This window comes from Aphis gossypii, chromosome 1 (genome assembly GCF_020184175.1).
Source record: "Aphis gossypii isolate Hap1 chromosome 1, ASM2018417v2, whole genome shotgun sequence".
NCBI classification, from domain to species: Eukaryota; Metazoa; Arthropoda; class Insecta; order Hemiptera; family Aphididae; genus Aphis; species Aphis gossypii.
The window spans coordinates 79,030,838-79,048,467 of NC_065530.1; the positions used below are offsets into that span (position 1 = coordinate 79,030,838).

General features: G+C 25.5%; 2 protein-coding genes across 3 annotated transcripts in view; both read left to right on the forward strand.

Annotated features, from left to right (window-relative positions):
* LOC114125359 (myogenesis-regulating glycosidase-like) overlaps positions 1 to 17,630 on the forward strand; it is a 31,061-nt gene that overhangs the window by 5,306 nt on the left and 8,125 nt on the right. The gene's annotated exons all lie outside the window — the stretch shown is intronic.
* Positions 9,573 to 16,820, forward strand: LOC114125356 (myogenesis-regulating glycosidase-like). The gene is made up of 8 exons (XM_027988970.2): positions 9,573 to 9,739; positions 10,692 to 10,796; positions 10,910 to 11,226; positions 11,605 to 12,061; positions 13,057 to 13,315; positions 14,126 to 14,507; positions 14,606 to 14,762; positions 16,001 to 16,820. Exons 1-8 carry the CDS (start codon positions 9,724 to 9,726, stop codon positions 16,291 to 16,293), a joined length of 1,986 nt encoding a protein of 661 aa, XP_027844771.1. The 5' UTR covers positions 9,573 to 9,723; the 3' UTR covers positions 16,294 to 16,820.

Below are 17,630 nucleotides of genomic sequence, written 5' to 3' on the forward strand. Positions count from 1 at the left end.
ATATAATATATAGGTATAATATAAACCTAACCTATTTTGAGACGTCACTACAATTTTTTTTTTTCATAGAATTGTTCTGAATGCCACCACGTCGCCCGATTTTCAAAATTTTGATTTTAAATTGTTGAAATAGGTAAAAAAAATTTAAAAAAAAAAATAATAAAAAAAAATTAATACAATAAGTCAGGTTGTTATACCAACTACATACAGAAAAAAATAAAAAATAAAATAAGTCAGATTGATTATTGTATCTTATTCAACGTAGTAAAAAAATTGGTATAACTGAAACTTTAGAGTTAGAAATTATGAACTTACGTACAAATCTCGCTGAGTCCACAATGCACCACAAGTAGATAGCCTACATGATAATATACTGTTCGCATAATCATCATAAGAGTCTTATGAACAACGCCAAGCAGAATGACTATAATATAACCTGACTAACTCACTGACTGATAAACGTAGATCCTGAACTACGATAGATCGAGGCCTGAAATTTACACGGTACATTCGTACCACAAATTTAGTGTGCAATAAGAAAGCATTTTACAAAATTTACATTAAAAGTGGTGCTTTTACAATTTTTTTAATTTCAAAATGGTTAACCAAAACGTCTAAGTTTGGAACACCGTTAAACCGAATATTAAATAACAAATTAATCAAAGTTCGAATCATATTATAAAATTGGCATTTTTAACGGGCAACGAAGTGCACGGGGTCAGCTAGTATATTATATATTATAATTCTGAAGCTTAAATTTGAAGATTTGTTTATTTATTAATAATCTTTTTATTAATCAATTATTATTATTAATCAATAAAATAATGTTTATTTATTAATTTGGTTTCTAGAAATAAAGAAAAATTGTAACTTGAAAAACATTAAAATTGCAGATCCATTTCTTCAAAATTAAAAAAAAAATATGATAATTTTCAAAATAGTTTTAATAGATATTTTCAGGAAAGCTAATATCTATAAGATAAAAAAAAAATAGCTGTTTAAACAAGAATTCTAGTTAAAGATTATTTTCGGTACAGTTTCAACCTTTGACTTTTATTTGATTTGATATTTGCAAATTGTACTTATTTAATTATGGTATATTGAATTCATTATTTGTTTAATTTACTTTTCATAGGATATAATCTATTAAGTTTCATAAATAATTAAAAAGAGCAATATTTTAAAAATCAATAATAGGTACAATTCATTCATTTATTTATTTTTTTTTTTACAAAATAATATGACATCCTGAGAATATATTATTAAAACAATTTGATTTTAATATTTATTTCAAAATTAATTACACAATGCACATATAACTGTGGTAAGTGGAATTATTAGTTTTGTATTATTCATTATTATAAAAAATAGGTGTATACTGTGTACTGCATATTATCTATTTATCCACTTGTATTATGTTGAGTACCTACTGACTCGATTGTAGTAAAATTGTTATTACGTGACACATTGCTTAATATCAACCTATTGCCTAGGGATTAAATAACCGCCGAAGTGAGGTAACATTTTTTAGTTTGAAAGCATAAACTGTTGTATTTGCTAAAAACTGTATCAATTTTCGTATAATATAAATCAAGGGTGATATACACTTTAAAGGCAAATTACGAATGCATAGGTATATATTTTTTGGAGTCAACTAACAGTCCAACATACGTAATATTAAAGGATAAATTCTTGTAATAACATTTTGTTGTTAATGTTGTTGTTATTTTAGTTGTATGTCAACTTTAAGAAAAAAATAATTTTTATTACTATTATATTGTTTAAAGTACTAAATAGTTAATGTTGAATTATAATGAACTTAAAAAATATTAGTTCATATCAATAATAGATAAAAGTTTAACTGGTTATTTGAAAAATATTTGAAGATGTTCAAACACAATAATTCAAAACAATTGTGGTTCTAAATTGTTGGATAATCCATTTTATTTGTACTTAAGTCTTATTTATTAGGCTGACTAGTTTGAGTGACAGACGGATTAAAAGTGTAAGAGTCATAATATAATCAGACACGTTAAGTTGTATCCGGCTCTTGCATTTATGTATTTGAAGTGTGTATACCATTTAGCACGAGGACTTAAGAGGACGTGATATCCGCACGTGTTGTCTCTGTCTTATACACGTGTAACATAGTTACAAAGTGTTTTTCGCGGGATAACATTACCTATGATGTAGCGCTTTTATTTTTTTGATAGTAGTAACCAATAATTTTTAATAATTAAATGAAAAAGTTATAGGTTTGAGAACTTTAGGGTTTTTTCATTTAATTATTAAAAATTATTGGTTACTACTATCAAAAAAATAAAAATGCTAAATCGCAGGTAAAATTCTTTTCAATGCAATATAAAATTTTTGATAATTTTGATATAAATATCGAGGGACTAATGTTGTACCGCGCAAAACACTTTTTAACTATGTTACGCGTGTATAAGACAGAGACAACACATACGGGTTTTACGTCCTCTTAATAAATTAATATGTTTTGTGATATAAAAATTTAATTAAGTAGAAGCTATTTTAATGTAAATATAATGCTATAAGTCAAATGACATTTTGTCTTAAATGTATTTCCTCCGTTTTTAAAAATTATTTTCCAAAACGATTCCCGGTTAGGTTATTATTAATAATACCAGTCACAAGCATATTATTAGGTATATTCATTTTTGATTTATATGTATAAAATAAATATAATAGTAATACTTCTACTGAACTATACTATAATAATTTGTAAATTATAATTCATTATTGCGACTATCATATGAATTGGAACGAATACATTTATGGTCTAATGTAAAATATTCTTTCTTTTCCAAATTGTTTGCTTATATAATATCATTGTTATAATATTATATAATATAATTAACATTATTTTTTTATTTTTATCATAATCTAATTTTACTATTGATTATTGGATATATTAGTTTTTTATTGTACCTAGTTTTAACGGGTTTTATTTTTATATGGATATATATTTTCAATAAAAATGTAAGTACTTATAAAGAATGCGATAAATAATATAAATTACTTAACACTTATAAATAATATATTTTTGATGGTATTAACTTTATACAGTATAAAATATCTTTTCACATACATACATAAACTCATGAGAAATTTTGAAATACAGGATTATTATTATTAAAAAACTTTACATTAAAATAAATTCAAATAAAGAATTATTATTTAAGGTATATTCCTATTTTTAATTTAAATAATTGTATAAATACATATTTTAACACGACATGTCAATATCATTTTGAAAAAATATTATATATCAAATTGCTTGTATTAGATTATATGTAATTTCTGTTCAAATTTTGAAGTTAAACAATAACTAGGTAACTATCACGAATGTAAATGTAATAGGTTATATCTAACATTTATTACATACAATTTATTTTAAAATTAAGAAACTAAATACATTTAACTAATAAAAAGAAAAAAATCTATTTTATTCAGTACAGAATTATTAAATACGTCAATGTAAGTAATCACGACGCCACTTGAAATGGTTTTTGTATTAGGTACAATAAAATAATAGAAAAATATGCAAGCAAATATTGTTAACTCATAATAATAACAATAAAAATAACAGGTATTAAATTATAGTCATTTAATTATGTAATATACTGTCAAATTTATTGCATAAGTTTATTACATTGACAATTAATTACGAAAATAGGACTCGCCGGTAAATGGCCTTTATCTATAACGAAATAAGAAATCTGCACTTAGTCAACTCGTCGAATAAGGGTTTGTTTACTAAGGTGGAAACCGTGTCTCGGCTCGAAACGGTTCCATGGCTAACCTCTGACCAACGCGCTACCTTTCTTAATTCCGTCGTTATTGGTTGAGCATAGCAGCTGTTCTCCGTGAGCTGCTCACCGGACAATCAGCGGTTACCGAATATAAGAATTTACTTACTCGACAATATGCACGACCCACACACCCACCACAAGAGTTCGGAGACGTATGGGCACGTGATTGATGATAGTTAAGTTTAACAGGTCATCCGCGAATACGCCGGGAACCCCACAAAGTACCTACGTACGCGACCACACTGGACGACACGAAGGGATGAGAACGACGCACTGGCTTCACCAACAGCCACAGACTATGGCTCCAGGACTAAGGGCCTTCTATCGTCGGTCATGGGATTTATTTTACGCGGTTGTCGATTATTCGTTTTCCGTGGACCATCCTGAGTGCATGGTGATCTTCTGTCCGCAACCCGAAGACGTGAACTTCAGCGGGTAAAGCGGAACGGTGAATTTTATCCACGCCGATTACCCTTCTCGGAATTCGTGCTTCAGCTAAATCATGTGCGCATAATAACATAATACACTACATGGTTAAATACAATGCAATATCAATATTATGTTATTTGCGATTTGATATTTTTTATGAATTAAACACGACATTATAATATAATTTATAATATAAATACGGGTAATTAATTCAGATAAACAAAACACTTGAACGTGATAATTAGTATAATTCATATTATTATCAATAGAATAGCTTTAGATTTAACACCATATGCCTTTTAGATTATCATATATTGTGTAATTTTGAATATAGGATTTACAATATCATAATTATAATCCTTTGATACGCCTTATTTTAAGGTACATTCTCACTTTCTCGTATTACTTACCTATATTAGTAACAATAAATATAATTATATTTATAAAATTTAAACAACCATAATAGGTAAATATGTTTTATGTATTGATTATTTTTTTTTTTTTTTAATAAGAAATAGTTTACAAATTATTTATACCCACGAAGTACAATGCTTTCTTATAGTTATATTTAAAAAAATATATTATGTACTATAATATTATACATGCGGAAATCGGTGATATAATATCATAATGAGATTTTTAAATCAAAACTACTATCACATAAGTACATAACTCAAAAATACTATTGTATCATAGTGATCTAAGACCAAAAATCATATACGTGAGCAAAATATGGTCACTGACCAAAGGAGACAGCAGACAGCTAATGACCTTCAAAATAAAAGTACTGAAAAATAATATATGGTCTAAAATCCAACGTAAAATTATAAGCTTATTTAGAGAAGAAAAATAATCAATAATTACAAGAGTTATATAATGGAAAATTATTATATTATATATAAAGCTCAAATGACTATAATGGTTCGGCTATGTTTGGATGGACAAGTAACAAAATAAGTTTTAGTTATAAAAATAATTTAAAAAAAGGTCTATTAAGAAGACAAAGCTCCCAATGGATGGATTTTATAGTTCAAGATATCAAAAATATAGTAGAAGAATCAATTTTTGAAAACGCTTATGATAGAGAGAAATAGTCAATGGAGAAGTTTTGTGATGGTAATAATGGTACTTAATGGGTTGATAAGCTAAAAAAAAGAAGAAGAAGAATTATGCTAAGTTAAATTAATTAATTTTTTAAAATTATTTCATATGTAAATAATTTAGCTTAATTTAAGTATCTATTGAAATCTACAGAGCAATTATTTTAACAATCAGTATTCGTTTATCGACATAAATAAGTAAATAAAAATATTTTTTATTTTTTCATTTAACACAACAAATATTTACAATCTGTAAAGAACAAAAATACAATAAGTAACCGAAATAATAAATTTTACCAGAACTCGACAGCTTGAGGGAAGGCCAGTGACGCTATTTCAGCCATAAAAATATTTAAAATATATTGGCATGATGCATTTTTATAATATTTGTCAAAATCACAAAAATTTGCAAATTATTTTGATGTTGAAAATGTATAATTTTCGGAAATTTAATAGCTTAAAGGCTTTTTATTTTTTTTACAAAGTTCCTCAAAAAAATTTCATACTAGAACCAAAAACATTTAAAAATATAAGCACTTTTATTTCTAATAGACATTTAAAGTTTAAGTTTAGAAGAAATAACTTATTTATGATATAAAATAAGATTTTAAAATGTAATGCTTTTGACAAAAATGTATTCAAAATCTTCTATATACATAAAAAGAAGTGTAAATTTTGAATAGATTTTATAACTCAAGATCCATCAAACCGATTTCGATAAAAAATTCAGGGCATATTAAAATTGATATTTAGATGGTTTCTGTGAAGTTTGTACGCTGTGCAATAAGTGGTTTCGGAGTTATGGCCTCTTAGTGCACAAAAAAAAAAAAAATTTAAATTTTCGGGAATCATGGTAACAATTTTAACAAAAAAAAAAAAATTAAAAGTACTGATAATTATTATAATTATTTCATTTTCGGTAACTATGGTAACATTTTTTTATTATTATTATTTATTTTCCTCGGTTTTGTAACTTTTTTTACTGATAATTCGCTCCTATTGGTCGCAGGAGAAGGCTCTTATGTAATATAATTTCAGGAAAATCCACCAGAAAAGTACGGAATCTGGATGTAAAAAAACAACAACAATGACGTCACTGTTCAGCAAGAAAATTAACTATATTTTTATTTATTGTAAGGTCGCTATTGGTTAAAATTGTATATGATAGTTTTAGATCTATTGTTATATTTTGTCAAAACCATAACAAAAAAAAAAAAAAAAATGAATTAGCGAAATAAGTCAATGTCCATCGTAAATCTCAAAATCATAACAAGTTATACCAAGTTTTATTGTTTTACCATCAGGCAACTATATAAAAACCACGAGTGTTAACATTATTGTATTTTATCTATCATATTAAAAAAAAAAATTGATATAACTTTGAAACACAAGGGTTAGAAATTATTAACTTACGTACACATCTCGCGGTGTCTGCAATACATCACGAGTGGATTGCCTATCTGATAATATAGGCAGGTACTGCTTGCAGAATCATAAGAGAGTCTCACGAGCAACGCCAAGAACAATGACTATTTAATTATTTTTATTTATTCTTCAAGAAGATAATAGGTCCCACTGAACATGTTAATAATATAATATTATTACTTGACTTACTCACTGACTGATAAGCCGAGAGCGTGTATAATGATAGATCAATGCTTGCAATTTACACGGTACATTCATGCAATTGTACCAACAATTTTGTGTGCAAGAAAGCATTTTACAAAATTCACATTTTAAAGTGGTGCTTGTACAAGTTTTTTGAGAATCAAAATAGTCAATTAAAATGTCTAAGTTTTGAACACCGTTTAAACCGAATATTAAATAACAAATTAATCGAAATTTGAATCATATTATAAAATTGGCATTTTAACGGGCAACGAAGTGCACGGGTTTAGTTTGCACTGTATAACTAATAGTAAAATAAATTACTTTAACAATAATATCAAAAAAAATCAATTTAAAAAAAAAAAATGTGGTCAAATGGTTAACTCTCTGTTGTACAGTAGGTATCGAGTGGACCTATGAAGTAGGTCACTATAATGGGTGTGATAAATTTGAATGGAATGATAAGTTTAATTATACAATAATATATAGCAAAAACTATTTTAAAAGGAGATGATTGGTCAGCCAATAGGATATTTATTTTCCTGATGGTGAATAAGGTGATTAATTATACTTTAGTGACCTGAATTATAAAAATTTTAAATAACCTTAAAATTAAATCATGTTCAAAAAATGGCAGTTTAAACAACTGCTTTAGGTTTCAAGTTTCTACGACTAGTTATTTTTAACTATTACTAAACTATAAAACTATTTGACAGTGAATCATAATTTTCTTCAAACATTTTTGATTTCTTAAACAATTAAACTTTAGATAACATTTTTTAGTTGCACAACGCTCAACTTCTTTTATAATTCTTTTAAGCCATACATGTAGAAAATCTTTTATTAAATTTTCAATTATTAGCTACTTATACTAATTAATTTTTTATAGATTTTCACGAATTTTTGTCAATATTTAAACTTCAAACAATAAAAAACATGTGACTATGTATTTATATAATTTTTGAATCACAACTAGAGTAATTTATGAGAAGCTTTCTATTACATTTTTAAGTATTTTGACTTAGACAAAAATATTTTATTGTTATAAAAAAAATTAAACATAAACGAATATTCCATATGTCTATATAGCCTTAAAATAAGAGAAATATTTTGAAAATTAAATTATGTAAAGAAAGTTGCAATCTTAATAACTGGTGAAAGTTTCAAGTTTCTAAAATTTATTCTTTTTGAATAATAATAAATATTTAAAATCGTTTGAGGATAATTTATCGTTATTGTTACATGATTTTGTAAAAATTTATAATTCAATATAATATTTTTTTCCTATAATTTCGCTCAAGATTTCTCTATAGTTCTTTGAAGAAAAACTATTGTATTTAAGGTTAAATTTTTTAACCTTAGATATAATACTAACAATTTTATGAATTTCAAACTATGAAATTATTTGCAAATACTTAAACACATATAAAAATAAAAAAAATTATGACCAACGATTTTTGTTTTTTTTTTTAATTAAAATAAGAACAAATTATAAGAAACCTTGTTGTAAATTTTCAAATTTGTTCATAAATATTTTTTAACAAGGACTAGAAAAAATCAATAAAAAATTTTGTCATTCTTTTGGGATCGAACCACAAACGTTCAATTACTAACTGTTTATTAAAACCAATTAAATTGATATAATTTAATCAATAATAATATCATATAAAATAGATTAAATAATTATTATATTCCTAAACAATGTACTGAAGAAATATGTTGTGAAAAACGGATGTGTATTTCTAATCTAACTCTTCAGCGGCACTTACCCCACCCACTGAAGTTGGCTTCAAGAAACCAATGTCGTTATCTATGTAAGATTATTAAAGAAATAAGTATTGATATATACTATATTATCTGCTACATACTATAATCACAAGTGTAGTCACTTGAAACACTAATTAAATAGAATAAATATATAATACTGTAAACCAACCAGTACAAAAAATATTTAAATTATTAAAAAAATATAAAAAAAATAACAAAACTAATCAATTTTACTAATAGAGATTATGCTTTTAATATTTTTGGTTTAATATTTGAAATAAAATATTAATTTAAAATAAAAAATAAAAAGAGTGAAGATTTTGAGACTCTTTAAATAATTATTTATTTTAAATAAAAACAAAATAAATTATTAGATAATTATAAAGTTTTTATATACATGTTTAAAGAAACAATTTATAATTAAGAAAATTGAAATTTATCAAGATAAAATTAATTTAATTAACAGTTTAATAATACTCTACCAAAGTCAATTCAAAATCATTTTGCTAACTAATTATATTAGTAACACTTTTTTTAAATTATGTTTAGCACCTAGTACCATTGAATAAGTGAAAATTAGCTATTGACTGATTGATGTTTACGTTACGCATTTATTTGTAAAAATATAAATACAATTAGAGCTTATTAAAATGTATTAAACCTATTGATTATATGTAATCCATATTTCATAATAGGTACTAATATTACAGTAAATTGATTACAATTGGAAACTATTATTATAAAAAATTGTTTTTTTCTTGACAATAGTGCAAAGTGAATAATAGATTAGTTTATGTAAACAAAATACTTCAATATCATTTGTTTTAGTTGAAGACATGATTATCATGATATAATTCAGTGCCATAAATCGTATCGGATTTGAATTACATTTATATTATACCGATGATATTCAAAGAACACGAACAATTGGTACGCTGACTCTCCAACGCACGGATCACTAAATTTTTAACTAGAAAAGAAAAATGGCTAATATCTTAGGTAATTATACGATGCACAAAACTAATATTTTCATACTTATAATAATTATAATGTATCTTTAAATCACTTATTATTTATAGGTAATTACTAAATGTAAAACGCAAGTTATAAATTATTGAATATATTAGATAAGTAGTTTTTTTTTAAATTTTAGTTTTGATTTGTAATAGTTGCATATAAATGAAAAGAAAAAAACACTAAAATACATTTTTATTTATTTAAGCCTTAAAATAATATATTATAAATAATATCTATTTTTTTTTTTTAATTTTATTTAAGGCTTCAAATACAAAAGTTTATTAGTCTACAATAGTTTACATGTCAAATGGTAGCATTTGGTTAGAGGGAGTTTGGTTTTTTACATTAATAATATATACATATAATTTAAATGATAATAGTTATAATGAGGCGTCGTTGATCCATTGTCTTCGTTATGAGGTCGGCCATTTTGATGAAGTTTGTTATGGTTTTTTCTTGTCCCGGTCCGAGTGCGTCTTTGCGTGTTTATGTTTGCTTTTGTTCTGGCGTTATGGTAAATGGGGCATTCTAGGAATATGTGATTAACAGTGAGTTCACAGTTACATGTTTCGCATCTGGGTTTGAGCTCCTTACGCGTAATATCTATTTTATAAAATAAAATATCTTATAAGTTATAACATACACATTACCTACACATACAGTTTTAAGCATAAAATAACATTTAACTTTATACATAGCTTAATTTTATAACAAGTGTTATTTTGACATAATTATTTTGGATAAATTTAAAAATAATAAAAATTTAATAATAATATTCAAGCACAACTTAGCCCAATTTCGTGATACATTATGTTATTCAGTGTAGTATTGTTATTGGAATTTGAAATTCCACGATTATTATGTAATATTTATATTATAAAAAAAATATTTAAAAAATATTTTGTTACTTAATATGGGTGTTTTTTCTGTTTAGCATTTTATGTCATTTCATTGACGTTAGTTTCGGCGTCTTTAGCTACATCAGACTATATTGTTTTATATTCTGAAGATGAAAAACAATTACAAGCAAAATATGAAAGTAATTATAATGTTATATTATTATGCATTTTCTAATCTAAACATTTACATATTTAATAATATTGTTTAGAACACAAGTTTAACATTAGTCATTAACTATGATTAAATTTTTAGTTATTCCAGAAAGAATAAAATCGAAAAATCTGAAGTTAAGCTTCTATGAAGATTGTATCGATAAAAATCCTAGTGTTTGCTCCTCAAAACCAGGAGACAATTCAAGCTACTTACGCTACTTTTCGGAGTCAGAAAAACAGGAATGTATACATTATGAACAAATCAGTGAGTCAATGAATAATATTTTGCAATTTTGTGTCGATATGGAGAATAGTACTTGGTTTGGTGGTGCTGAACAGGGTTTACAAAAATGGCCTCTAAATAAACTCAACTGGACAGATAGGTCATATGTCACAAAAGAAGCAGACAGCCAAGCAGTAAGTATATAATTTATTAAATAGTATAAGATATTATATTGTAAATATTACATAAATATCATTTTTAAAATTTTTTTTTTTTGGTTAGAATTTTTAAATTTTGTCTCCTGAAATTGAAATATATACAATTTAAACTTAAATATTAACTTTAAATGGCAATTTATTTTTACTTTTCAGAATAGGTTTTAGCGATTATTTTATTATTTTTTGTAAATATTTGTTTGTATAGTTTAATAAAATATGCAATTTATTTGAACATAAAAATCACATTTTCAATGTTAATAATACTTTAATTTAAATAATAGTTCAAGGGATTTGTATTTATTTTTTAAATTGTTATAATTTATTGAATTAATAAAATTGTACTTTTTGTTTTAGATTGTCGAGTCATACTTTTTCAACTCTGACGGTTTTTACCTACATATCAACGATTCAGTGGCTTTATTTTTAGATATCAATGGTCCTAGACCAGGAAAAATGTGTTTTACCGCAAAAGTTGTTGCTCCATACAGAAAAGTTAAAAATTTTATGCAATTCCGTGTTTGTAAATTTAATAATCCCCGAATAGCCCACGAAAATGCTATTAAAGATTTCCTTGGCACACCTACAGCCATACCCGACCCTTACGTAATAAAGTATCCAATTTGGTCAACATGGGCTAGATATAAGAGTGACGTCAACACATCTTCCGTTTTAAGTTACGCCGAAGAAATAGTAAAAAATGGATTTCAAAGAGGTACATTTGAGATCGATGACAAATGGGAAAGTTGCTACGGCAGTGCAGAGTTTGATGTAGAACGATTTGAAAATATTAGTGATACAGTTAATAAACTAAGTAAGTATGTTACTCATATATTATTTTAATAAAATTTTTAACTTTATTAAGTTGAAAAATAAATTAATTTTACTGATATTTTATAATATTACTAGTTATACTAAATAATAGATAATTTAACATTGTTAAAAACCAATAATTAATTTTAATTTTAAAATAATATAAGAAAACACAAGTATAACCGATTATATTTTGAGCTAAAACTGATCTTAATGATGCTCTTTTATTAAAGATTTCCGATAATATTTTTTTATCTTCATTAAATTAATAAAAAAAAAAAAATATTATAAAATATATAATACGGCCAAATTTGTCTTCAGTACTTACAAAAATGTTTTATTTATTACGTATAACTATCCAACATGTTAATCATTTGTTTAATCGATTTAATGTTTAGTGATTATAAAACTCATAAATAATGTATTATCCATTATTATTATTATTCGAGTACCTACTATAATAATCTACAATAGTTACTATAGTTAATTTAAATTTAAATTTTCGTTTATTATTAAAAGCTTATCCATAGTCAATAAATCGCACTTGTAGATTAGTATACATTTTAATGATTAGTTAAAACAAATATGTATTTTTTAATTTTAAATGATTACTATAAATGCGTTGTGACAAAAGTTACACTGATCAATTTTTATGTAACTTAATATTTTTTTAGAAAGGTTATCTCTTATGGAATTTTAACTTTTAAATTATTTAATAATCTTTATTCGCTATGTATATCACAATATGTTTAAATATATAAAATAAATTCCTTTATCAAAATGTTGATATGTGTATAAAATCTAAAAAAATGAATTTAATACATCTATTTTTTAAACTTTTAAACATCAAAAAATTATCATGGTTATAAAAAGATCTTGCAGTTTGTATATAATTATTGACAGATTTTGTTTTATTTTTTTCAATAAGAGAATTTCCATAAAAATTAATATATATAACTAATCATTTAACTGTGTTATGTTATAATTATTTTCTAGAATCATATGGTTTCAAGACTTCTTTGTGGACACATCCGTTCGTAAATCTCGAATGTCCTATTCACGAGGTAGCCAAAAACAAAGGATACTTTGTGAATAGCACATCACATACAGTAGATTCTATATGGTGGAATGGCAATGGTTCCTATGTAGACTTCACAAATCCCGAAGCGGCGGCATGGTGGACCAATGCTCTACGTCTATTACTTGCAACATCTGGAATTGATACATTAAAATTCGATGCAGGAGAATCCAGTTGGTACGTATATTGCATGCAGTTTAAAAAAGTAAAGATAAATATTGCAAATTATGAATTTACCAGGAAATTTTTATGCTGTATAATATTTAAATTATAAATAGGTACATTTTTTGTGATGAAAAAGGATATTATATTTTAAACTTTTTCCAAAGAATTCAATTCAGGTGTATTTTACCGATTACGGATGGAATATGGGATTTATCATAGCATGAATAACTTGTTTGATAATTATTTAAGTTTCCAGAATTAGTTCGTTTTTTATTTATAGTACATAATATTTTGCATGTAAAAGATTAAAAATAGTAATTATTTTTTCATTTCATAATTTAAAACACAAGGCTTAAAGTTTTATATAGTTACTAGAACATTTTCTAGGTTTTTTTACTTTTTTGATTTATTCGAAATCTAAATAGTACATGCAGATATTTGACCACACTCCCCGTCTTCTATACGATACTGTTTTGTAATTAAGTAAGATTAATTTCATGATATAAAGTTAAAAACTTGAAAAATTTGGAAAAATTAAGTATGTTATTTGCAAAATAATTAATAATTATTAGTACGCGATCATGAAAAGATGAATATCCATATGATAAATGTTTTTAAAATTACAAAAAATACCTTAAATCGTTAAAGGAATATTTTAGTTTTTATTTGAAATAGGTATCTAATATCACAAATAGGAAAAAATATGTATAATGTATATATTATTTAAAATATAAACCAACAAAGTAGTATAGGTTAGATATTAAGTAGATTTAATTAGATTTTAAACTTCACAGTAGAATATATATATATAATTTTACACAGGACTGCTCCACTTCCAGTCTACTACGATAATGATTTGACATACTATCCCGATAACATTGTAAACGCATATCTCAATACAATTAAGGCTTTCGGCAATGGAATTGAATATAGATCATCCAGAAGAAGTCAGGAATTTGGTTGTTTGTTAAGAATGATCGATCGCGAGTCCCGGTGGACTTACGAACTAGGATTACCAACACTAATAACCTCTCTGATACATTTGAATATGATCGGATATCCGTTCGTGTTACCGGATATGGTTGGTGGAAATGGTTATAACAACCTGCCACCTACTAAAGAGATGTATATTAGATGGATGGAAGCAGCTGTATTTATGCCAGTCATACAGTTTTCATATACTCCTTGGGACTTTGACTCTGAGGTAATTGCGTTTTAATGGGTCAATTTTAATCTTAGATGAATAAAATAAACACATAGTAAATTGTTTTATAACTAACATCGGAATCTTATCAATTTTAGACCTTAAGCGTGTGCCGATATTTCATGAATCTCCGCAGCAAATATACTGACACAATTGTGGATCTAATGAGAAATACTGTTGCAAATGGTAGCCCAGTGAATCCTCCAGTCTGGTGGATCGATCCTACTGATGCGGATGCATATGCTATCGATGACCGTAAGGAAATTAATTTCATAATTATTAATTGCGTGCAGAAATGTGTCGTAATATAATATTACAATGTATACGTTTTTTAAATCAAAATAAGTACATAAATGAAAGTAATCGGATATAATTATTTTATAAGTATAATAAGAAGTTTAAGTTATCGATTGTTACTCATAATTTAGGTAAATTTTCATTAGATATAACTTTCATAATTATAACAATTAACCATCATATTAAATGATTTGGGGAGTATTTTGTTACACTACTTTTACTCAACGCTCCTTTTAGATTCTAAAAATCTCATACCACCCCCTCTTAATCAATTTTTTCAAACGATTAATATTTTAGTTTTTAATAAGCTATTTAATTTAAATACCTACTAATAATATGAATAATAAAAACGTAAATGATAGATGAATGCCCGCGTTAGCACTCTCCTCAGAAAAACGCCCCTTCAAAATAAAAAATGCCCATAAGGGGGGCGGTAGCATCCACGTTGTGAATCACTGAAGTAAAGTTTAAAAAAAGTCTAATTAATTCAATAATTTTTTCAAATGATTAAATATTTTTAATCTTTTAATTAAAGCATTAAAAAAAAGATCTAAATGCTATTTCATAAAATAGATACATTGCTGTCAATTGTTTCCATAACTTGATGTGATGATTACATAAGTCATTATGTTGTCTCTTTCTACCAAAAATACATCATAGTAACTTTGTGTTCAACAGAATCCATTTTTGTTTTTTGTTATTGAAAGATACCTACATTATAGTATAATAATTTTTGTCATTATATGTTATAATGGTAAGAACAACATCTTTGTTATATCATACGGTTTTTATTTATATTTAATTTTGAAGGAAATTATTATGACGATTCAAAAATTTTAAACTTGTATAGGTACAAATTAATAACTCAATATAAAAATAAAATATTACACCCATAAAATAAGAATCAATATGAAAAAACTTTTAAATTCTATGAATAAACAAGGTTTTAAGTTATAATTCGTTTTCCATACAATTATGATTATGATAATTACAATTATATAACAATTGCTTTAAGATCCATATTATACCTACCTATATTGTACAATAAATTATCCTGTGATACACCTCTTTTATTCAGTTATTATTTGTTTTATTTTATTAAAAATATCAATCGACATTTATTTTTCCTGATAAATCATTAGGAGGTAATTGTTTAAAATTAATTGTTTATTTGTATCTGTTTGTTTTGTTTATAGAATATCTCTTGGGTGAAAATATCCTGGTAGCTCCGGTACTTGTTGAAGGTGCAACTTCTCGTAACATTTACTTGCCAGCGGGTATGTGGAGAGACGAAAACCATCCCGAAAGTCCACTCATATCCGGAAGAGTATGGCTGTTAAATTACCCCGCTGGTCTTAGAGTTCTACCGTGGTTTACTAGAGTTAATTCTAGTTCTGAAAGTCCATCCGAACCTACCAACTCAGTTTGTCAAATGTCACCTGCTAATTATGTTTTCGTTTTAGTTTTAATCGCGTATTTATTTCGATGAAATTCATGATATAATATGAAATTTACAGTTACCAACCTAACATAGTGTGTAATGTCATCGTATAATATTTATTTATTTGATTGTACAGCCAGTGCTCGAATTATATAGCTGGAATTTAATTTATTCAACTACCATGATATTATTATAGTTAGAATTTTGAAATTTTACAAAACGTTGAAGAATATTTATTAATGGAATTAAAATATAATATGCCAACTTGTGTGTAAGAAAAAATTCCAGTAAATGAATAAGTGTGAACCTAGAGTAAAGCTGTTAAGATGTTCGTTGTGGTAGATACTACTTAATATGAATTTAATCATAGAGAAACATTAAACGTTTAAGTTCAAATTGTTTAATCTATTATATTTTAAAAAATGGACGGGTATTATATGTTTTTGAATTGTATAGAATAAATATTATTTTGCATACTATTATACTTATAATTATTATTACGGGTATACAATGTGTATCATAGATACTAAAGATATTAGTAAGCTACAATAAATTATAATAATATATTCAATTTACCTAATAGTCCAGTCATTTAAGCTTCAAAAAAGGTGTTTTTAAGAATTAAATCGGAAAGTTTTGAAACTTTGCAGAAAATTTAAAGACTATACAAGTAGGTAATCTATAACCTATATAATCTATAAGTAAATATTTGTATATTTAATTTTTATAGAATAAGAATATTAATATTTATACTTTATAATAACAAAAAATATATATATTTTACATGTTTAAACATCAAATGGTTACATATTATTTTTTTCTTCATTATTTTGTATTATAAAACTTTAAATTTAAAATAACTACGAAGATTATTTTTTTAATCTTCCCATCAACTATATTAAATTTTTTTTATAAAATTTGTGTATTTAAAGTTTTATTTACATAATATGCTTTTATTATACTGAAAAATGAAAAAAATTGAAATAATTTGATTATTAACCGGCTTGGTGCTGATCGAAAAAATTATAACGCCCAACATTCGGTTGAGTTGGCAACCATAGGAACTGGTATGTATTATATTGAGGATGGTCATACACGACGATGACTGTGACGTGAAGAAAATGTATGGGTACCGACAAGATATGATGTAACGAAGTAGGCACGTATACAAGGGGTGATTTGAGGTTTATAATCTTAACCTAACCTCCCCTCGAATTTTTTTTTGTGTACGTGCTTGTAACGAGGATTAAAGAACAATTGTATTAACAGAAAAAGTAAATAAATTGAAAGTTAATCATGGAGACTCAAGACGATGAAGCTCTTTATTCGGATCGGTTTGTTATAGTTATTACTGAGCGCACACAAAATCAGTCATACCTAATTCT

Coding starts and splice junctions, on each gene's coding strand:
- LOC114125356 (XM_027988970.2), top strand. Junction 11,227..11,604: donor AAGAAGCAGACAGCCAAGCA/GTAAGTATATAA, acceptor TTTTTGTTTTAG/ATTGTCGAGTCATACTTTTT. Junction 12,062..13,056: donor TGATACAGTTAATAAACTAA/GTAAGTATGTTA, acceptor ATTATTTTCTAG/AATCATATGGTTTCAAGACT.